Source organism: Neofelis nebulosa, chromosome 4 (genome assembly GCF_028018385.1).
Source record: "Neofelis nebulosa isolate mNeoNeb1 chromosome 4, mNeoNeb1.pri, whole genome shotgun sequence".
NCBI lineage: Eukaryota > Metazoa > Chordata > Mammalia > Carnivora > Felidae > Neofelis > Neofelis nebulosa.
In genome coordinates, this window is record NC_080785.1 from 134820215 (window position 1) to 134844249 (window position 24035).

The 24035-nt window shown below is 40.2% G+C and overlaps 1 protein-coding gene and 1 long non-coding RNA gene across 4 annotated transcripts in view; one reads left to right on the forward strand and one right to left on the reverse strand.

Annotated features, from left to right (window-relative positions):
- The window catches only part of TAFA1 (TAFA chemokine like family member 1), a 509748-nt gene extending 487636 nt beyond the window's left edge, over positions 1–22112 (reverse strand). The window contains exons 1-2 of one of the 3 annotated variants that reach the window (XM_058726234.1): positions 21625–22112; positions 19508–19628 (exon numbers count right to left, since the gene is read on the reverse strand). In XM_058726234.1, the coding sequence (XP_058582217.1) occupies positions 19508–19625 (118 nt within the window). In that variant the 5' untranslated portion in view covers positions 19626–19628; positions 21625–22112. Of the gene's footprint in view, positions 1–19507; positions 20007–21624 lie in introns of those variants that run through there. The other 2 variants (XM_058726232.1, XM_058726233.1) reach the window with 2 other exon arrangements.
- The window catches only part of LOC131509926 (uncharacterized), a 33255-nt gene continuing 27803 nt past the window's right edge, over positions 18584–24035 (forward strand). The window contains exon 1 of the long non-coding RNA XR_009260792.1: positions 18584–18958. This is a non-coding gene — a long non-coding RNA (uncharacterized LOC131509926). The remainder of the gene's footprint in view (positions 18959–24035) is intronic.

Sequence of the window (24035 nt, forward strand, 5' to 3'; positions counted from 1 at the left end):
GGAACCTACATCCTGATAGGGAAAGACAAACATTACATTTAATCAGGAAGTGAATGATACAGTATGCTGAAAGGCAACAAATGCTTTTGCAGAAAGTAGCATGGAGTTAGGGGATCCAAAGATCTCAGAGGAGGGTGAAATGAATATAAATAAAGTAGTCAAGAGAGCGGTCCCAGAGGAGGTGATATTTGAGCAGACACTTGAAAGGGGGCAAGGATGTGTATCTTGCAGATATCTGGGGAGGCATACTATAGGCAGATAAGAGCCAATGAACATGGAAGTGTGCATCTTTGAAGGGACAGCAAAGAGGCAATATGCGTTCAGGAGAGGGAACAAAGGCACAGTAGATGTCACCAAGGTAATGGGGGAAGACGAGGGCACATTGCGTAGGGCCATGGACTCTAACCCTTAGAGAAATATGACACCAGTGAGAGTCTTGGAGAGATGAGTCAAAGATCTGACTGACTTTTCAGTCTTTCCACCCATTCTTGCTTTCTCTGTGGAGAGTATACTGTAGGCAGCACAGGTGAAAGCAAGAGACCCACAGCCACAACACTCGGGCTGGCATTAAGGGTTAACTTGCTACAAGCTAACACACTCCTTACTTGCTGACCTAAGGCCCTTGATCTGTAACAGAACTAATTTACTTTCTTTGAGATTTGCAGACCACTGGCCTTGAGGAGTGAAGGACCAGAAATTCCCAGGCCCCAGAGGCCAGCAAATCTGTTTGACACGGCCTTGGCTTTCTGATTAGCCCAGCAATTTTTGCTAGCAAAGTGTTTTTCTTTCTTTTAGGTCAAAGAAATGATTTTACTGACCTCCCTTAGTATATCTATAGACCTTGCTCTCCTCTGTAGATAGAACAGAGTCCTCCTGTATATCAAGAAACAAGAACCACACCCCCTAGCACAATTCCCGGGCACTGAGATAATGCCCATAGAGTCTGCACATGATTGAGAAATGCTGAAGGTCACCACACTCTCTTTACTGATTAACTCCCCTAAATCCCTTTAAAAGCCCCTGAGCCAGGCAGAAACCTTGGAGTTGGTCTTTGGACAAGAGTTGCCTTCTCTTCAAGTGGCTGGCCTCCTAAATAAAGCTCCCAATCCTTTTCAATCAAAACTCATCTTTTGACTAATGATCTTTCTGGTGAGGGTAGCCAAAATTGGATTCGGTAACACCACCATAGGTTTCTGAAACAATTCACCTCAGAGAAACAGGGGTTTGGCCCCAGGATAGCAACAATGGAGGTGGTAAGATGTGGTTGGATTCTAGATATATTCTGAAATGAGCAGAGATCGTTTTGCTGAGATTGAATGTGAGATATGGAGAAAGGGAGCTGAGAGAGATTCCAAGATTTTTGATGTGAAGAACAGACAGGATGGAATTGCTATGAGCTGAGATCAAGAAAACTATGAATGGAAGAGGTCTGGGGACAGCAGCAGATCTGTTTTATGATTGAAAGAATTTTAATTAGGCCAGAGAACAAGTCCCAAGTTCAGCATGCCCCAAGTCAATATGGTGGTAAGATCCAACCAGTGAATCAACAACCACTTGGAAGGGGGTATTTTGAGGCAAATAAAGTGACTGATGACAGCTTGGTTTGGATGATTGCTAAAGTAATTTCCAACTCTTAAGTTACTTAGGTATGATATTAAAATATTTTAACACTACATGAAGGAGAGAGAGAGAGAGAGAGAGAGAGAGTGTGTGTGTGTGTGTGTGTAGCAAGGAGATAATGTAGAAAGTCCTTTCAAATCTTGACAAAATAATTGCCTAAGCTTTATCTCACTTCTAAGAGGTGGGAGGTCAGCCATGAAAGCCAAGTTTCACAAACCTAACCCAGATGGGTGAGTACCGTCCTCCTGAACCATCCATGGGAAAGCAACACTTGCTAATGACATCGGGACAGATAAAGTGATGATGGACCAAGCTAGTCTTCCTATTTTTTTCTTTTCTTCCCTCAGATTCACAATAGAGAATTACAGCTTTTTCTTCCCATCAACACAGACTTTTTCTTTGGCTAATCAGGAGAAATCTTGTTCCTTAAAAAAACAGCTCTCAGGAAACCTAATTCACCCTAAAACAACATTTCTTCAGCTGAGGTCACTATGGATTATGAGAATGCTTTATTAAAGGAAGGGGGAGAGGAATAACACTACTGTACTTCTAGGGTTTGAAAATAAGTCATTTAGCACCTAAAACTGCAATGTTCTCTGCTATCACTGTTTCCTAGCTTCATTAATTTTTCCTTTTCAAAGTCAGCATCCACCCTTACAAGCCTTTGTCTTTTGCTGTCATAAAAGCATTTATATGCATTAATCCATGACAAATGGATGCACTTGATCCATAACTGATTTCTCTGCCCGACAACTAGAAACAGATAGGGTGCTGAAAACGAAAATAAAAAGAATTAAACATACCTAGGAAAATATAAAAATATCACTCACTTGCTCAATATGCCCTAGAAAAGTTTCATCTGAAAAAAACAGCATCCCAGATAGTGTAGTAGTGAACGCTTTGACCTTTTATTCATGGGTGACCATTCTTAAAACTGAACATCAGCTCACAGATTAGATTCCTACAAATGAGAGCATGGAGGGAGGGAAGGGGAGAGAAGGAGCAAGCAAGAGCCTTAGGTGTTTGCTTGGGGAAAGAGACTGAGCTGAAGAATAGGTCAGGAACTCTCATTGTCTCAAAGGTTTATTTCACATTCACTCCGCTGTGGGGCTGGCTGGTAACACCCACTTACTCAACAGTCAGCTATGTGTAAACAAACAAAACAAAACTAGATGCTCGGTGGTGTCACATTGTATTTTGATTTGACTTTTTTTTTTTTTTTTTGACTCCCTCACTGAATTATCCTCTTGCTTATAGACTGCAGGACTGAAGTTTCTGGAGCCTTCTCCAAATAGTGAGATAAGATGTGTAAGGTTGGATATGTGGGAGTGGAAGAGTACCACAACAAAGAAAATATCATCTCCTAACCACTAAGGCATCTTATGGTTGGCATGCATGCTCTACAAACACCCAACATTGCCCACTCTTGACTTTCTGGGCACGTGGTAGGGATGCACCTTGGAGCCCCTAACCATCAGGATGAGTCACAGTACCAGGACTGGCCAATGACTTGTGAGCTGAAGTGACCTGCACCACTTTCAGGCTGGACTCTTGATTTGTAGATCTTAACCTCCAAAACTCTTGTCTCTTTTTTTTCCGCCATGATAACAGTACTATTTCAAATAGATGCTTCTCTTAATTGGGGATTGAAGATAACATGGAGCACAGCTTCTAGCCAACCTCAGGGAACAGCAGCATGAGTGAGACATAAACTTTGCTAAAATACAAAATTGCTTCGTGCGATTGAGATTTGGAGCTGACTGGTTACCACAGTATCACCTGGCCTATTGTGAGGTACATCGATTTCCTCCAGATACTGTCTATCACAATGAAAACAATAGTGGCAGAAGCAAAGAATTTCAAGTAGTATAGTCATTAGGAGGGTGGGATCTGGAATCAGATTACCTCAGTTCAAATCCTGGCTTCACACTTATTACCAGTGCCCTTCGGGCAAGTCATTTAAACTCTCTCAACTTTATTTCCCTCATTGGTGGAAAAAGACAACAAGAATAGTTATCTCACAGTGATAAGTGTAAGATTAATGAAATAAAATAGAATTCTTGGCACAGTGTCAGGCACGTAGTAACTACTAAATAAAAATCTATTTAATGTATCTATACATCAGACACAATGAAGAAGTTAATTTTTTAAGGCTAAATTATTATTATTTTTTCTTCCAAAGTAAGTTTCCACTGGGTCTCTTGCTGCCTTCAAAGTATTTGCATGCATTAATCCATGACAAAGGAGTCCCATTTCCCTGATAGCACAATCTTCCCCGGATTATGCATCTGCCTTCACAATGCTGTTATCTTTGCCTCGAATTCTTTGCTACCCAAACCCCATCCCTAACTGTTGGTACACTTCTTCTTATTTCTTCAAGTCTCATCCGAAGCCCCTTTTTTTCATGGAAGCCTTGACCCAGATCTTAGACTCTTCTCACCACCAAACAATTCCTCCAAGGAAGGAAGGGGAGGTGGAAAGATGGTCTTGGAGCCCCTCAGGGGACATAGTAAAAAGAGATGTGTGCCTTGGCCAGAACGCCAGTATTCTTACCTAACAATGGATTTAAGATAACAAATACTATGTGAAGCTTCCCTTCCAAATGTTCTATTATAATGACAACTCTCTTTAATTAGCATTTTTATGCTGCTTTATGTTGCCGAATAATACCATGCCCAGAAGAAAGAACTTTCCACAAGGTCTTACTCACACAAACAAGTACATCAATAGAGCCTTCTGCTTACAATAATAATAAACTACCCTTACTTGTTTTCAACAATTTAATTAAATACAATTAACTCTAGTTTGTTTTGGCAACCTATTAATGTCACAATTGAATACAAATAGACTCCTGAAAAGATTAAAATTAATAAATCCTTTACACTGCTGTAAAATTACTTCAGTGCTCTGCTTGCTAGAAATACTTAACAGCAGTTTTGAAGTATGTTAATGAGGACAGTAAAAAGGAGATAATAAAGTTTTATCAAATAACTGAGCAAGGCTTTTGTAAGGCTTTGACCTCTTCAGTTGAGAGCTCTCGCCTGGTGGGTATAGTTCTTAAGAGACTCTGAAACACTAATTGCAAATTTATCATCCTCTTATATTATCTTTAATCCATGTCTCTAACCTTATAGGCTACCCACTCATGCTAACTCGGGTTCCCTAGTGTCTTAAAACATAAAACACTAACCATGGCACTTCTTTTTTTTTTGGTTTGTTTTGCTAATTCTCAAAATAAGAGATACAATGATGCTCAGGCAATCCTTAACACACAAAGATATAATTTTGTATTCAGGATAGAAAATATGAGGTACATGTATGAGTACACATAAATGTAATGAAACCTATGACCATTTAGGTACTAATGTGTTTATCAGTATATGCTTGGGTTTCTTCCTTTGGTTGATGGGGTCTATGAAAAAGAAGGGATGGGTTATTGTAAGAAGTCAAATAGTGGAAAGAAAAAACACTGGAGGAAACACAGATAAATAGTATCAGATTTCAGTTGATTAGTGGCTCTTTTAATAGAGTTATAATAAGGATATAATGCGTTCTGAGAATCACAAAGCACCAATGCTGACTTCTAGACTATTTGCCACTAATGAGTTATTGGCCAGATGTTTAAGTTAATTAACCAAAGTTCACTATTATTTGGCATCACACAGACTCTACCAAAACTTATGGATTAAAGCACCTTCATCAGTAACTACATAGAGAAATGCCTTTGGAAGGAAGGATGCTATTAAGTACTGACCTGTTCATATTGACTTAGCACCCATGCCTACCCATTACATAGAGATTGTCTATAAAATCGCTATCTTTAAACTGTGCTAAGTATATAGATTTTATTAACAAAAGACTCAGGTGTGATCATAAAATGAAAGTAAATTCAAGTTGCAAAATTTCTATGGGCATCCTTTTTTGTACAAGGTACGTGTTAGTATCAAGCTCTTCTCGGCCATCTTTGCATTGACATTCATATACTTACATGACAATATAATGAGATACCATATGCTGGATACCTACTGTATGGCACGTATAGAATAGACATCACTCTATTCTTCATGCAAACCTGCAAAGTGGGGATTTTGTAAACAGGGATCCCCATTTTATGGATGAGGCAAGGAGAGCTACACTCATTTGCCCATATTTAGAGCTAATAGTATAATAATGATAGAGGTGGAATGCAAAACCTTGGTTCACCTTGTACACCAAACTGCTCCTCTCTCTATAGGTTCCTTGTGCCAAGAGTAACTGGTAACAAAGAGGGGAGGTGGGGTAAAACACCTACAGGCATGTCAACTTTCTACCCAATTTTCAAAGATGTATGGAGATGCTATACTTGCCTTAAGGGGGACTTACCCTGTTGTGGGAACCTTTCCAAGTGCTATATATTACCTTGACTATTTAAATTATTTCAATCATTATTTATAAATGAATAACATGGCCCACCTTGAGAGGTGAGTTAAATTACATATAAAGACAGCCTAGACCATTAATGGACAATATGTTTCATCTTAAAATTAAACAGATAAATCCATATAAGGCACTTTGCACAGAATGTGACATAATATATGCTAAGTGATGATTGTTTTGGGGCGGTTGTGTTTTTTTCTAATGTTTATTTATTTATTTTTCTGAGAGATCATCAGTGCATGTGCAGGAGCACAAGAGAGACAGCGCATGTGTGCCTGGGGGGGTTGGGGGGGGGTAGAGGAAGAGGAAGACAGAGAATCCCAACCAGGCTGCACGCTGTCAGCATGGAGCCCAATGGAGCCACCTGAGCCAAAATCAGGAGTCAGACACTTAACTGACTGAGCCACCTGGGCACCCAGGTTGTGGTTGTTTTTGAAATCATCAGTATCTCCTTTAACAACTCAGTGATTGAAGCATTGTACCTGGAAGGATTCAGAGGTTGAATCTGGGTTGGTTAGCAATCCCTTCAATGGTATAACCATAGGAAGAGTGGGCTTTGTATCGGGAATCTGCCATCACTAGCCACAGGGATATTTTTGGAACAAAGATTTATTTTGATGATGAGAGGAATTTAAAAGGGAGGCTTCAGGGGCACCTGGGTGGCTCAGTCGGTTAAGCGTCCCACTTCGGCTCAGGTCATGATGTCACGGTCCATGAGTTCTAGCCCCGCGTCAGGCTCTGTGCTGACAGCTCAGAGCCTGGAGCCTGCTTCGGATTCTGTGTCTCCCTCTCTCTGACCCTCCCCAGTTCATTCTCTGTCTTTCCCTGTCTCAAAAATAAATAAATGTTAAAAAAAAATTGAAAAAAAAAATAAAAGGGAGGCTTCAGATTCGATTATATAAGCAATTTCTACCTAGCATGTTACTGGGCTATGCATCTAGCAAGTTTAATGTGAAAGACAGCAAATTTCATACTTTAGCAAAAAGACACTACTACAAATGATCAAACCACTTACCAGAAAGGTCAGCCCACTTTACAATATTCTAGATAATTTATAAAGTCTCAATATGATGAATACCAAAAAAAAAATCTTATCAAAAAGTTAAACTGCCATTAGGGAGAATTCTTTTCCAGTGTGAATGATTTACAACTTCATTTGAAGTGAAACAGAAAATCTACACTAAGACCGAGTCTAATAAATGTAGATTTATCCTATGTTGTTGCTTTGCTACATGGAGCGCAAAAAGGGTCTCCAAAATCTAAAAACAAAAACAAAACAAAACAAAATACTAGGAGACTGTAAAAAATATTTGAAAATGAGGTGCTGTTAACCCAGTAAGAGAACACGGTTTCAGCCAGGGGTACTGCACAGCAAAATTGAGACTAAAGCATTACTCAGCCACAAGACTCAAAATTATTAAGTGACCTAGCTACCCTAATGCTCTTAACACAGAAATTTGTTTTGTAATTTAAATTAACCAGGACTAACTTCCTGATATTCCTAAGGGCTATAGCAGTACTTGGCTGTGATGGAAAGACTACCTGAGTGCGAGTCAGTGGCAAACCTAAGTTTTCCTCTCAGCTTTATAACTATAATGCACAATTCTGCAGTGTTTTGTACAACGGAGGTAACAGCACCAACCACATAGGGTTGGGGCAGAGTTCAAATGTCATATTCTAAGAATCAGCCCGTATCAGGACCTCCCCACAGCAAACACTCAGTAAACTGAGCTGTTATTCAGAGGCTGGAAACATTCTCAATTTGCCCTCCCAAGCCACATGGCTTTGAATAAATCAGTTAACTCAGTTTATATTTTTCATTGGCTCAATGCAAAGATGATCTACCTCCCAAGTTTATTGTGAGGATTCAATGAGACATCAAATTCCTAGCATCATTCATCCATTCATCCACTCATTCGGCAGTTATTTATTTGGCTCTCGCCACATAGCAGACACCGTGTCAGGCATTGCCAGACCAGGGCGGGGGGCGGGGGGCTCCCTACCCTCACAGAACTGACAATCTAGTGGGGAAAGTACAGTTAAACCAGTGACAATAAAGCGGCATCACTACCGTTACTGTGGAAGCATAGTGCTCTGTACCTAGTAAGCAGTCAGCAAACATTTGTTGATAAATGAATATTACATCGGTTGTCTGTTAAAAATCAAAAATTATTTATCCTCAGATTTTGATTTAGAGATATGCAGTTTTCTCTAATATAACAACCAGACTTTTCAAGTCAACAGTAGTAACATATTTTGCCTTCCTTACACAAAGGTAACAACAATTCAAAGGTGTGAAAGGCCTCACGATGGGGACTCAGAGAATCTGTCCAGAGTGCAGTGCCTGGGTTTTTCGTAGTTAACTGATTTGCTTTCCATAGAGACCTTAATTGTAGATACTGGGACTCTTTCCTTCCGTCTTACCTAGCTCTCCAACTGCGGTCATCAGTGTACATTGAAAAGGCAGCCCTCAGAATATAAAATGGTGACAAAGAAAAAGTAAATCTTGCTTTCCCTTTAATTGGAATAATACAAAGTTTCTCCAACCAGTTTAGGGCCAATATCCATCCAAGTCCCTAGCCCACCACATCCTCACTACCTGCTTCAGGTTTACTTGTTCTGTTCCTTCTAGTTGAACAGGCTACCCTCGATCCTCTCTTGTTAGCTGACTTCCTTTCCAACATTCAAAGGCCAACACAAAATCCCCCCTCCATGAGAGCTTCCCAAATCCAGTCTGCTCAGAATTGGCTTCATGCTTTTTGATCATACAGCATGCTATTTGATTAGAGCTCATATCATAAACCACTCAGCATCTTAGACCTAGAGATACAGAAGAATGGAGAAAGGAATGAAAAACTTCCAGAGGAAATGAAAAGAGAGTTTTGTTTAACTCTCACTATTCGAGAGAATTGTCTAATGCCACACTATCTTAAACAGCAGCTACGAGACATATGAAGCTCTTTAGATTTTGATTTAATTTCCATTTGGCTCATCGTTCTTATTTTTTAATGAAATGTTTCATGGCGTGTACTTTTTTTGGATAGGAAACAGATTCTTGAGATGGTCAGTCAATTAACCCACAACAGAGATCGACAAAGACTCCCAACTTGCGCACCACTGACCATCAATGGATAGGCGGTGTTTGGCGAAGAGATTGAGAAAGATTCTGAAATCACATCCTGGCTCTGTGGGAATAATCACTGTGATTGATGACCTGGGCCTGTGATAGACGGAGGGCTGGAGATTGGCAGCTTGTATGCCATAAATCTGCTCTTACTTCTAAACAATCCTGGGAGTAGCTGTCAAAAATGTTGCCCTACAAATATTCACCCAGTGACCTAGTTTCTCAAGCACATGTCTGATACATGGCATCTTGCATTTTCATCAGATGAAAACACATAAGAAGCTACAAAAACAATTCACCTAATAAGACCTCCTCTGAGAAGCTTCCATAGCACCTTCTCTTGTCTTATAACTTAACATTTTATTTCAGAAAAAAAAACAGTTTTATTTTTATTTTTTGCCATGCCACATATTTCTTAATTCAGAGTTATACATAGGGCTTCTCTAGTTACAACTTCTTCATTAAATATTTGTGTTCAGACTTTCCTGCCCACAGTACATCAAAAACATGAAATATCCAATTCCAACCTGTTTCCATTTCCCAGTGGGAAAATACTCAGTTAATAAATATTTGGAAAGATACACTTAGGAATCACTAATTATTTTTATAAAATAAGATGAGCCTATTAACATGCTCATTTGTTATAACATGATGTCCTGTGGTTATAAAAACAAACCGAAAATGTTACTTATCTTGAGAACTATTGTTATAGAAGTTAACAGGCAGTATTAAACAATGCCACTATATAAGTGTCACCATAGAAATAGTTTGAGAGTGATTACATTTACGTGTTTTCAAATATGGATATACGTTATTCATTTCTGAACCACAATTCAAGAATGTCTTAAAGTCTACTCTTTGGTAAGTCTAAAATCCAAAACATGCAAATATGCATCATTACAGACTATACGGTTAATGAAACAGGCCACAGCAAATTTAATTGATAATGATGAAACTAAACCAACGCTAATTTATAATTAAAAAGCAAAGACCACAGCAATTGAAAATCACTAACAACTCAAACAACACTCAAGTTACACTGGTAACAAATTATCCCTCCCCAAATTGCATGAATTCTAATTATTTGCATGCAGACACTTTGCAATGTTTCCAAGAGCTGGCAGCCAGTTTTCTTAATAGAATACTGAATTAAGAAAGCTCAGTAAACCTTAGTTACATGTCATTCTAATAGAAGGATAATTCAGTTGGTATACTAATAAGTAGACTATTCATATACAAAATGAATGCACATGAGATCTTAAAAGCAGAAGAACAGCAAAACACAAAAACAAACAAACCAAAAAACCCCAAAACAATGTTGAGTTTCAAGATAAATTTATAACCTACTAGTGGACTGCAGACTGCATTTTGAAAACTTTAATAAAGTATTAAAATTCAGCATTTTATATAGGCAATAGTACTCTGCCTGATGCTAACCTCTGTTTCATTACATTTGTAGTTTATTCCTTCTGCCAAACTTTAATCCAAAGGAAAATTAATTTATTTTTAGCTAAGATTCAAAGGAGACCTCTTTTTAGGCCATTGACTTCATTATATAAATGCTCTTTGTTTATCAGACTCCCAGGGATACCAGTTAGTAGCTGTATACAAAATGCCCAGAGACTCAACGCTTTAGGCATGTTGGGGATAAGTCAGGAGAGGCCAAAACTGCAGGCATGATTTTAAAGCAAGCCAAGAGAGATGTGCATAGAAATCCCCCATTTAGCCCCACTGCCTTCACCTTTCTCTACCCTTCTTGCATAAAAGGATTTGAGAAATTCATTAGAAATCAAAAAATGTTGGAGCTGGAGATAATCTTGTCTGAGGTCAGACGCTAACAGCCTACAGGTGGGATATAGCCGTGAGTCAAGTTTAGTCTGGCCCACCTGACATTTAAAAGATAAGGAAATTACACATAAGATTCTAAGTTCCCAACATGCCTTGATCTTTCGGATGATCTGGTCACACTGAGCCCATTTTGGGCATAGCTAAGGATGCAATGTGCCCTCTAGATGGACACGTGCTCTTGAGCTGCTACGGTTGTCACCATTTTGTAATGTCTGGCCCCTAGGCGGATCCAATCATTTTTGTTAACTGATCTATGAAGGTATTCGCCTTGTCCATCTATGATGGACAAGAATATACTTTATGTTTGCAGGATGCACCGATGGCCTCTTTGGGACATCTATACAGAATACGAAAATCATTGTTTCCATCCACCCTCTTACTGGAGACCTGCAATCGACAACTTATGGGAGATCTCAATGCTCCAGTATCCTACCCCTACTCTGAGGCTCCTTTCTCATTACCATTCCATATAAAAAAGGCTTAATGTGGTGTTTTCCTGCCAGTATACGCATTCTTAAATGATGTAAAGTTCTTGCCTAGTTGATAAAAAAATACTTATTGAATATTTACACAACATTTATTCAGTGAGAAGTATGATCTGCCAGCCTGCTGACCCTAATCTAAGATATATTATCAATTTCAAGAGCACTGAAGGGCTTTTTCCTCCTACTGTGTGGTAGCTCATCTAAACCTGGGGGCTGACATACTGTAGTCACTTCAGAGCCTATGACTCAATCCATCCATTCTTCATCTACATTCGGGAGAAACACACACACACACACACACACACACACACACTCCTTTGGGTGTGTACAGACTCAGCTTGCATTTATTCTTGGGTAAAATAGAAGCATGCCTAAAAGAGTAGGTCTAGTCAGGACACAGTAAAGGTAAATACAGGTGATGGCAACAGCAGAACAATGACCTTGGCTGAGGATGGGCTCTTCCTCCCTTCTGGACTCTGGGTGAGATTTGGTTTGACTCCTTCCCTGCATGGAGGAAGAATCTGCTTAATGAATAGCCACATCACTCAGCATATCCATCCATCTTCTGAGAGAAAATTGCTGCGATTATATCATTTGTCTTTTCTTTCTCTGAACCTTTATTATATAAAGATGGGGGGAAGGAGAAAGAAATAGTGCGCCAACATGGTCCCCTAAGTGCTTTGAAGACATTATCTTTAGAAAAATCCAATTAGTTTACACAAATTGTTAACAAAATAATGCATTTTCTTTCTACCCCAAAGAAAGGAAAAATTGCTGTCTGTTGTTATTTTCTCCCTGCTACAAAGATGAAGTGAATTTTTCTCTTGCTATCAAACAATTTGAGAGCAGAAGGCCTTTCCTTATTTGCTAAGTGAAGTTTCTCTTCAGTCCCTGAAGACCACACTTACAATATTTTCTAAGTCTATAGGAAAAAAACCCATGCTGTAACTGAAAACCTTAGGGATTTAATTTTGTACTACACCCATAAGCATATTCTTTGGATTATTGTGATTAATGGAAGTGCTGTCAAATATTAAATAGAGTAAAAAGCTACACAAAGATATTGTAAAAATACACACACACACACACACACGCATATGCTATACTGACAGTTTAATATTTACGTCACTCTCCATTTGAGGTATCTCTGAATTGCAAACATGCACACATATACATATACATATACATCCATCCATCCATACACACTCACACACAAGTAGTAACAAATGAGGGAGAGGTTCAGATTTTACCAGAACATTCATTCCTTCTTCACTTAATAACGTAACAACTATTTTCTGAGCACCTATTATATGTGAAATTCCTTACTAAAAGTGAGAGATAAGAAGATGAATAGCACAGGTTTCTAGAATTATTTCAGGTCACGGTTCTCAATGCATGTGATAAGAATAAATACTTGAGACATTGCCCGAGTAAAATAAAAGTGTTTGGAAATTTTTAGTTCAACACAATCAAGTTTCCTATCTGCAAATCTTTCCAGAACTTGTATACACATCACATGCACTGCAAATCTCCGAGAGGAGAACATACCAGACAGTCAGTACTGCCCCAACACTTAACAGCTTTTTTCCAAGGAGCATCGTGAGGGTACAGCATTTTGTGAACTGGAAAATGCTGGCCTAGACATTTTATTGGATTAAGGCTCTAAAAAGGAAAAGGGCCTCATGACAATTTTGTTTTTCTTTCTCCTTAAACTAGGATCAGTGTGATACATTTCTTTTTTTTTAATTAAAAAAAATGCTTATTTTTGAGAGAGAGAGACAGAGCAGGGGAGGGGCAGACAGAGAGGGAGATACAGAATCTGAAGCAGGCTCCTGGCTCTGAGCCATCAGCACAGAGCCCCACGCAGGGCTCGAACCCATGACCCATGAGATCGTGACCTGAGCTGAGGTAGCATGCTCAACCAACTGAGTCACCTAGGCGCCCCAATACATTTCTAATTTTACCATAAAACTCCCTACAGCTAATATTTTAAGTTTCTTTTAAAAAAGTAATGTATACCCACATTAAAAACAAATCCATAAAACACGTAGGTATAGGAAATAAAAAGTCTAAGTCATCCTAGCCTAACACCAGGTTTAACTAACACTATATAGGGAATGTTTATATACTTTCTGACACTATTTTATGCCTGCGCTAATATTTTTTCCAAAATTGTTTTGAAACTGTGTATTTCGTTCCTTGTTTTTTTCACTCAGCAGTACATCATGGGCATTTTTCCTTAACAGTGCATATAAATCCATCTCACCGTTTTCAGTGGCTACATTGAATCCCACTGTTCAGGTGTACAATGACTTACTTTACCAATCTCCTTTTGACGGAGATAAAACTCTCCTCCAACTACTTGCCGTTAAAATAACAAAATCCTAACATTCACTTTTCTAAACCTGTCCAATCGTTTTCTTAGGATAAGCATACCAAAATGGAATTACGTAGGATCCGCACATTTTACACTTTGGGACACACTGCCGAATTGTTTTCAAAAAAATAGTATACCAAGGAATACAATCAAACTTTGAGATTTTCACACAGCTTAAAACTGGGACAGTTTTTCAAAAAGTTCAAGTTGTCATCTCAAATGAACTTTAAGAAATTGACAACTGAACTCTAATGGTCCTTGGGGCCACTCCTAAATACTTGTTTTCAGTGTGGTATAATATTTATTTTCCTTAACTATGAATTGAGGCCATAGGCTCGAGCTCACATAAATAACAATATTCATATAGCACTGTAATAATTCTCCTATAAATTCATGAGATTGACAGGAAATATTTATTTGCATCTCTACTTGGTTTGGATAATTTGAAGTCTTATCAAATGTCCACAGCTTACTCTGAGGCAAGGTCAATATCATCAATCAGATGATCAATGGATTATCACTAGAACGAGCTTACACCAAATAACAACCTGTCTGCTCTAATCCTCAAGTCAATTCGCTACACTTAGCAATCCAGTAGTGGTACAAATTCTTAAAAAGCCAACACACAACCACTGTTGTTCTGACAATTCCTTTTATATTATAATTGTAAAACAATGCTTTATTGTAATGTGCCAGGGTATTCTAATGCATATTCCTTAAGCAACTTTCAGTAAAGTAATATTGAATAGTAAGGTAAAAACAAGTATAAGATATACGAGAAAGCTTTTTAATATTTTAACCAAAAACACCACACTTTTAAATGGATGGTGATATTCCCTATGTAATCATTAAGTCATAAACGAATACCTCTAAATACACAGTTTTGCTTAATACAGTTTTAAATCAGGCCAAGTATGAGTTACATAGACAATTCTATTAAGTGTAATCTTTTCATATATCATTTCCATATACACCTGTCAATACAATAGCAGCGACTCAAGAATAAATGATTCATTAGGCACTCAAAACTTCTTGTCTCATGTAATTTATCTTTATAATTTTAAATTACTAAAGAATCCCAAGGATCTTTTCTTACTAAAGTATTTTGAAATGATCCATATTTCATTAAGTTTCAAGAACAACCCCCCACACACATACCCACACACTCAAAATTAAGTAACCATTAAACTTACTGTCATAATTCATATATCCATAAGGGAGAAAAACTAATTCTAAATTTAGATAGTTACATCCAGCGAACCATTCATCCTTTTTCACCTGTTACACAATCACTAACGATCATAAAGAGTTGAAGCTGTCTTTTTTAACCCGAAACAAGAGAACACCACTTTTGGGTTTTCGTTGTTTAGTCTTCCTTTATAAAAGTATGTGTGTGTGTGTGTGTGTGTGTGTGTGCGTGTGTCTGTGTGTGTGTGTGTGTGTGCGTGTGTGTGTATAAGGGCACAGGTATTCTTCAAGTTATGATGGCAATTTCCGACATCGTTACCAAAATAAAAACTTGGTTTGACCAAATATTAAAATATTGACATTACAAATCTGTTAACGTACAGCTCATTTCACACATTTGTGTACTTTTAAAATTCACTTCCATTTGATTGACTATTTTAATCCTCCTTAACTAGTAAGTGAAAATAAATGGTGTGTTCCTAATACCAGAAATACGGAAAAGAGAAAGTACTTTGGGTCTAAAGGAAATCTATTAAAACCAGCCCGTTTTCCAGTTAACCTACTCTGATTCTGTTTGTGTACTAACCCACTGTACTGAGAAGACAGATCTCAAATTCACGGGCTCGCAAAAACATTGTCCCAATTTCATGTTTTGACAGCAGAAATTGGCCCAAATCTCCAACCATTTCCCCTACAGGACCCTGGCCGGCTGGTGCCATCCAGGTGCGGCACAGTCTGACAAGGGGAACGTCGCGTCAAATTCCACTCATCTGTCAGTGTAGTGGATTATTTCTTGAGAGACTGAAATTGGCTACTTAGGATGGGAAGACCATCAATCTTACTGTGTAAGGGATGGCGAAGGGGCTGCCGGTAAGAGGCTGGCAAGAGGGGGACCAGCCGCTCCTAAGCAGGTGAGGAGGCAGCTGTAAAGCCTTCCCTCTCCCCCACTCAGGGCTCTGAGGGAAAGATTTGTCATTTTTCACATTTCCCGGATACTTGGTATGCATGCTGTGTCCGCCTGCTCCTGCTTTATGAAAGAGGCGATTTTTCAAGCTTAGGCAAATGTGGCAAAGCTCAGGGTCTGCCTGGTGTCTCATTTTTTCTCATCATGTCACTTGTTTTAACTGATTTGAGAAAATGAGATTATGTTTTTCCTTTTTGCTCATTTATCCAGCTATTTATTTATTTATTTGCTCATTTAGGGGTGGATTGTCACAGATAACCGGTCCTGATTTCTCTCTTGTTTTCATACACATTTCATTAGTGTCCGTGAAGATTTAAGGCCCACAAAGGGAAACATCACAACTCTCATCACAAAAAGCATATATTTACTCTTAAAATCAAAACAGATTGTATTAAAGGAGATTGTATTTCTGACTGAAAGAATCTAGAATATTGCTATGTCCAAGATCTATTGCTTTAATCTTCGCAGCTATTGTTGAAAACCCAAGAAAGTTGAATAAACCTATTACGTAGAACAATTGGACTTTCACTCTGATATCATTTTAATCTTTCTGCATCGAGAAAGGAGTAGATATAGTTTCTTAATTTCATCAATGAATCTGAAATGGATCTCAAATGTGTAAGCACTTCAGTTGAAATTGGTTTGGGCACTAAAATTTCTTAGGGTATTTGACACACGGATCAACCACGCATTGATGATGAGAAGCAATTTGTATCAGTCGACAGTGGAGAAAACAAACACTGAGTTTCATTTTAGTCAGAACTTAATGTTTCTCAGTTTAAGATTAAAATATTTTGATAACAAGCCCCATAAGGGTTTACTTACAGGTAGCATGGCCATAACACCTGACCAAAAAAACCTCATGTATTAACTGATTAACAGAGATAGTCTAAGTGAAAGCGCGCATTGCAAAGCGTACTATATTTCACAACTATACAAACTGAGTGTAACAGACACATGGCATTTGGTGATATATTCTAGCCAGGTATCAAAGAGCTAAAAAAACAAACAAACAAAAAACATTCACAAGAGTAAAACGAGATTTTTGTCCCAGGTGGATTATTAGCTGTGTGCACAGCAAAACTTGACTCATTCAGCGTTTCTGACAAGTACCTTTGCAGTCCATTAAGGGGACACGTCAGTAATCGCTGATATTTATGAAGAGCTTCACAGGTTTGCAAAGCACTTCCGCAAAGACGATTTTATTTACGCCCCCGTAATACCCCTAAATGGGAAACTGGGCTCAGAGAAGAAAAGTGACTTTCCCAAGGTCATGCCACCTGATGTTACGTCACTGAGAGGAGGACCGGCCTGAGCTCCACACCAACCAAGGACACCACCCGATCGCCTCTACGGGGGGCCACCTTTCAGAATGGGTTTGCAATTTAAAGGAGTCCAGGGATTAACATAGCTTGGAAGTTTTCACAAATTATGGAAAACCGTTCAGACCTCCTCAAAGAGGCTACTTGGCATGGCCATTCTGTGCCCTGGGAGGCATTACCCCCTCCCTGGGAAACAGGGTAGGGAGGTGACATCAGACCGTCCTGACTTCCACTGGCAGTTATTGGCTGTGCCTTCTCGCACTAGTCACCAGATCCCTCAGAACTTCGGTCTCCTGGGCAACAGGATGGGGGGGTGGGGGGGGGCAGCGCTACGTTTGGGGCGGTGGGGTGCAGAACCTACTTGCATGGGGACTAAGACAACGTGACACTGTGCCTGAAACACTCACAACAGTTACGTTTGTTAGGAAGTCTTATTGTTCAGTATTACAATGCATGAAGATTTCCCGCGTTATTTGTATGGCTGTAACAAGTCAAAGGCATTTTCGCCACAACAGACTGGCGATTAACTGACTAACCTGAAGATTCCAAAACCTACGTTTGTTCTTCCTCCACCTCGGCGCGGAAGCCTGGGGGTGTGGCGGTCCCCGCTCCGGGTTCAGGACCCACGAGGCAGAAATGCGAGCGCGCGGCAGGGGCGGCAGAGCGGTTTCTATACACGCTTGCAGGGCACCAGCGCCCACTCGCCTTCCCTCCCAGACCCGGGGCGTGGGGAGTGAGGGTGGCTGGGGCCCAGACGCAGCCCGGGGTTCAGGCCGCCCCCAGCCCCTCCCCCCGCCCCCTCCCCCTCCCCCCAGGGTGGCCCGGCTCCTGCGGCTCGCGCGCTCCCCTGCAGCCCCGTGCGGGCGCGCGGGAGGACCCAGGGCTGCACCCTCGCGAGCTCCTTCCTGCCAGCAGCCCGGAATCAGCCGGGGGAGGCAGCAAGCGGCGCCCCGGGAGATGTTGCTGGACGACTGTGCCCCGGAGCCCAGGATTGGTGCCCAGGCCGCTTGCGGAGCCAGGGAAAGGCTAAGGCGTGGATGCTGGACCGCGCAGCTGGAACGAGCCGAACGTTTGGGAGGAGGCCAGGAAGAATTTGGAGAGGGGCTGGAGGGCTGGGAGCGTTTCAGAACTGAGGATCTGGAGCTTGCCGCGCAACTAGTCCCCCCGAGCCCGGACTTGGGGATGAGGGTGGGGGGAGGAGTGGGGGGCGGGGGGGACAGGCGCAGGTGGAGGGGGGAGTAAACCAACGCAAAGGCTGAAATTAAACAGAATGCGGAAAGAAATCTTTTCAGACAACCAGGGAGGGTAAGGACAATCGAGCTGGGGGACAGTAACGAGAAAGGCAAAGAAGGAGAAAAAAAAAAAAAATCCAGACTGAAGAGTGAGGCCATGGAAGGATGAGAAATGTACTTTAAACAGAAAGGCAAAGAAAGAAAAATGCGTCCGGAAATCGAAATTCAACATAGGGGGGAAAATCAGGCTACAGGCAACGTGTTCCTGAAAGTGTCAAGAAAGAGAGAAAGAGAAAGACAAAAAAAAAGCCGCCGAACAAACTGGAAGAACAGAAAGTGAAGGGAGAAAGGAAAGGAGACAAATTAAACCAAACAAGAAATAGTAAGTTATTTTTAAATTTCTTTCTCATTGACAAACTACTTCCAAAGTTAATTTTGGCACATACATCCCCCCAAAATTCTGAGCTGCATAGACACCGACATTAGAGTATCTACACTTAGAGGCTATCCCGGGAATATATACACATTATTTTATTGGTAGCAAAGATCATGTTTTGCCTCTAAAAAATCCTCAAGTCTTGCAAGTTATCCCACCTTGTGCAGAATATTTTGCTCTTGGCCAAAGTACCCCAAAAAACCATGACTTCTACTTTTTAAGGCGTGAGGAAGAGGGCAGGGAGATCTCAGCGAAGACCTTTTTTTGTTTTGCTTTGTTTTTTTCCAGAGAAATTAATAGAAATACCTCTGAGGCATTTTAGGATCCCCCCCCCCCCCCCGCCCCACACACACACAAGCATCCAGCCAACAATATGTCTTGGAATTCAGAGGCAAGCTGCCCGCATCATAGCACTTTCTGTCACTTACATTCCACCATCTGTTAAGGTGACAGCAGCGAGACTGGAGGCTGCATTGGAGCCAGCTTCCGACTTACCTGGTCTGTGCAGGTGGTGCTGCTGGAAGGTGTGCTGAAGGGTTCCATGGCACAGGAGCACTGCACAAGCACTTATCCACAAATACAGGACCCAGGACATTGCAGAGACCATTGCCATTCTCTAAAGACAACATGAGACAGCAAGGATTACCTCCAGCTTCAAGCCCCCAGCTCAGTCAGTCCCAATGATGAAAGAAGGGGGGGGGGGTCTCAGACGTCATGTCCCCTTTGCTACTTTGCTGGCTGGAATTAATAACCCAGCAGAGGTCATGCCATGAAGTGGGACTGACGGAAAGCTCTCTCCAAGAGATCGTGAATTCTTTTTGAAATTCTGCAAAACCCAACTCCAAGGCTTGCCAAAACACAGAAATAAATTCAAGTTTTTGCCTTTGGGTTAGGCAGTTTGCAAGATAGTATCCTGACTATACATCCTGTTTTGCGCAATGATCTTTAAACTATAGTTATTCCAGGCAGTGAAAAGCTGCAGACTCCTGTTCCTTCTAACTTCATTGTAAGTCTGACATAAGCCTGAAAGGAAAGAGTGGATTCTTTTTTTTTTTTAATTCTACAGTCATGAATTTTTAATCATTCTGCTGTCTTCTAAACTAAGTAATCATTTCTCAGAGACATGTTGTAATCTCCTGATAGAACCGGTCTTTCTGGCTGGACTTAGAATCAGAAGGAATTGTCCTCAGCCAAAATGAGTTTCAGATGCAACATCTATGCTTCTATCCTAGAGCGAGCCATAATTTACAATATTGCTTTGCCTTCTAAGATCCCATTGTGGCATGTGTTGTATAGTGTTGATGAATATGCATATACAGGTGGTGTATGTATTTATGGATGAACATGTACCTTTTCTCAGGCGCTGAAACTTTGACAGTCTTATCTGCACCTATAAGGATCTTAGGAGCTACAGAGATTCAACTGTGTTACATATTGTCCAATTTCTCAAACAACACCTTATGCTGCATTTCATATTGCCAAATTAATCAAACTTGAAGCATCGTCCTTACTCAGCCAGTGATATGGAAGCATTTTCTCTACAAGAATCCAGTTAAGTGTATGCTTTTCTCTTAGAGCTCCGGAACCCAGATTGTTCCTTTTTAACATTTTCTACTGTCAAATTACACACTACAAGTATTTCAACTATACATTTAAAACCTGCTAGTGACCTCCCAGTGTGGTTTCTTTATTCACGGAAATTGGCACTCTTTCAAAAACTGTGATGTTCAGAAAGCAGAAAGATATATACATATATATATATATATATATATATATACACACACACACACACACACACACACACACACATATGTATATACAGACATAATAGAAGATAATTTATGGGCTTTAGGAGAGAGATGCAGTCTTTAAGAAGGGTTTAGGACTATAATAGACAAATGGTGACAACCATAATTAAGTGCAAAGTAGGAAAACATTATTTGCAACAGCATGGTGCCTTTCATGCCTCACTCTGTGATTCAGATGGACCATTCACTTTATAATTACTTTCACTGCCCACTGTTTACTTTTGTAGACAACAGATTTAGCTTCATTGTCTTCAGAACTATCAATATAACATAGATGCATTCTCTTCAGCACAGATAAATAGCAACACCCCTTTTGTGAACCTTGAAATGAATGCGTTTGGGGGCCTTTTTCAAATACCCTGCAAATTGTAGAAAGACAAAATAGAGGTGACTGTGGCATGCATTGACTACTTGTGAATTTCAGTTAAAATGCACTAGGAATTCATCTCAACTTTCAAAAAGCCTACCACAATCAAAACTTAACAGTTTTTCAATGACTGTGCTTTCTCTTGCTCATTTATTCACCCACATATATTTTAGCACTTAAAAAGATTACTGTGACTTCACATTTGCAGTATTTTCCTTCTTTTTCCTTTTTTAATTTAACTTTCTTTCATTCTTAGCATCACTTCCAAGGCTCGTGCATTATCACTCTCATGGCTTACTCTTACCAAGAGCTTGTCTCCATGTTAATAAGTGTCTTCCACCAAAATAATGCATCCAGCCTTACATAGTTCCCTAGATATGACTGAACAGGTTACAAATCTGTTTTCTGAACCTTAAATCCTTAAAGAGGCTTCTTACCTGAAAAATCCAGCCAAGAGCAGAGTACTCTATTAGTGTTCATTGGAAAGCTCTAACACTTTCTAAAATCCATCTGTGCACAATTGGAGATCTTTTTTTTTTTTTTTTTTAAAAAAAGAGCTTCCCAATAATCTTCTTTATCAGGATTAAAAAATATGTTTTTTCTTCCGATGCTATTTCCACAGTAAAGAAGACATCGGGTGCATTCAGACTGTATTGTCAGAAAAGGAGCCAAGGTTTGAGGGGTGGAAACCTTGTCATTTTCACCTTTAAATCATCTCCTGGCGTCACCTCTGCCTGATGAGACCTTTGAAGGGATGGTGGAATAATGTGCAGTTTCCTGATGAGAGTCAGTTTACAGTTAATGACGGACCATCCCCGGTCCTGTGCATTCAGGGCAGAGTAAGGCAGCAAAATGCAGGAGCAGGGCTGCTATACGGTGCTGTAAGTAGCAGTAGTCTGGTAGTCTGTTTCGATACATCCCTCCTCTGTAAAGTATCACATGTCTTAAAGTGACATTACCCTCTATTACAGCTACAGTGAATTGTAATGCCTGCCCACTAACTCTTCAACAACTCAAGCAGCACTTTAACACTGTATTGCCTGGTATGTTATGTAGAGCTATTACTGATGCCTTTCATTTGCCAAAAGAGTGAAGAGGGAAGGAGAAACAAAAGAAAAAGCATTCTGCTAATATTGATAGTGTTAATGGGGGTTAGACTTGTAACAATAAATGCAAAAGTGAACTGCGAGCCATTTCTTACCTCTTCACGTTCTTTGAACCAGTACGTTAACCAAAAATATTGTTAGGCTTATACAAATTTAAGTCTGTCGATTGTTTTGGCAGCTAAATCTGGGAATATGGTATACTTGGAATACAATATATGCATAAGCCCGATAGAAACCTTCTGAGGTTTTTGAACATGTTTAATAAATAGAAACATGTCATTTTCAGCATCAAAGACTGGGTTATGACAAATAAATATGCTCAAGGCATTTTTTAAAAAATTTCCCTCTCCCTCTAATAACATGCTGGTGTGGGGAGAGAAAACACTCAGAAATTGGATATTTTGTTTCTAGTACTATGCTTTGGACACTCTCTTCTTTGGAAACATAGTGTGATTGTACCTGAACATCAACGATGCACACAAGTTGACCTAGTTTTCACTTACAGACTGCATGAGCACTGATTCTCAGAAATACTCATTCAGTTATTTCATGAATTGCTTATAAAGCACCTACTATGTGTTAGACACTTGGACAAGGCAGAGAACAAAACCAATGTGGTCGCCACTGTTACAGGTCATACTGATGAGGGAGCATGGGACAAGCTGAGGGCAAAAACAGGCTGGCACCCCTGCCTCCCAGGTGGAACATGTGTGATATTCCTCAGACACTCCTGGCTACCCAAGAACAGAGGAAGGGGGTTTAAGTGCTTGCCATGGTAATGTGGGAAACTACAGCAAATGAAAAACTGAATTCCTTTACTGCCTATAGCCCATTGACAAGTCCTTGACACCAGGAGAGTGACCTCCCTCTAGGAGCTCAGCTGCCTTGATGAGGACACTTTGCTTGGGGCAAAAGGGAATCTTAGCTTAACATTATCCCAACCTCCGAGATCCTGTAAGTCTATTTCCTTTGTCTCAACTACCCCGAGATATGTGATGGCAATCATACTCCAAGTTTATGGCCCCCTGAAACACATCTGAAGGGTCTCATGACTGAGGTTGTATTCAACAGTAATAAATGGCGTTTCCCTAGCAACAGCTAGCCCAAGGTCCTTGAAATCTTGCTTCCAAAATACCTTAGAGACTTAACTCTATCCCTAACTCCCAACCTGAGGGTATATAATCATTTACCCACCACAACCCCAGTGCAGCTCTTTCTGCCCACGGGTCCTGTCCCTGTGCTTTAATAAAATCACCTTTTTGTACCAAAGACGTCTTCAAGAATTCTGTCTTGGCTGTCGGCCCAGACCACCCACCATCACCCCAAAATTTCATCAGTACTGTTTAGTCTTTCATCTTTTTTTGAAAATCAAAGCGGTTCCCATAATTTTCCTTGTTCACAAACCTTTGGAAATACCGCAGAATACTCTTGCCTTGTGCAGGTGTCATAAAGAAGGGCCAATGCTGCTACCATGCTATTTTGGAAGCCATCCCCTTTTTTCATGTTACAGAGTGAAAGAGTGAGAGGCCCTGCAGACACGGAGCTCTTCCCCACTGGTCTTTCCCATTGCACATTACATATGTAACAACACCAAAGTTCTAGTTAGTAGTGTGTGTTTCATTTCAGTGGTTCATGATTGTTGTGTTGGTGACACCTACAGAAATTTTACACCAATAGTGCAATCTCAAGAAAAAATAATACTGGCAGTGCAGCAGCTAATGTGCATTAAACTTTTGCTATGA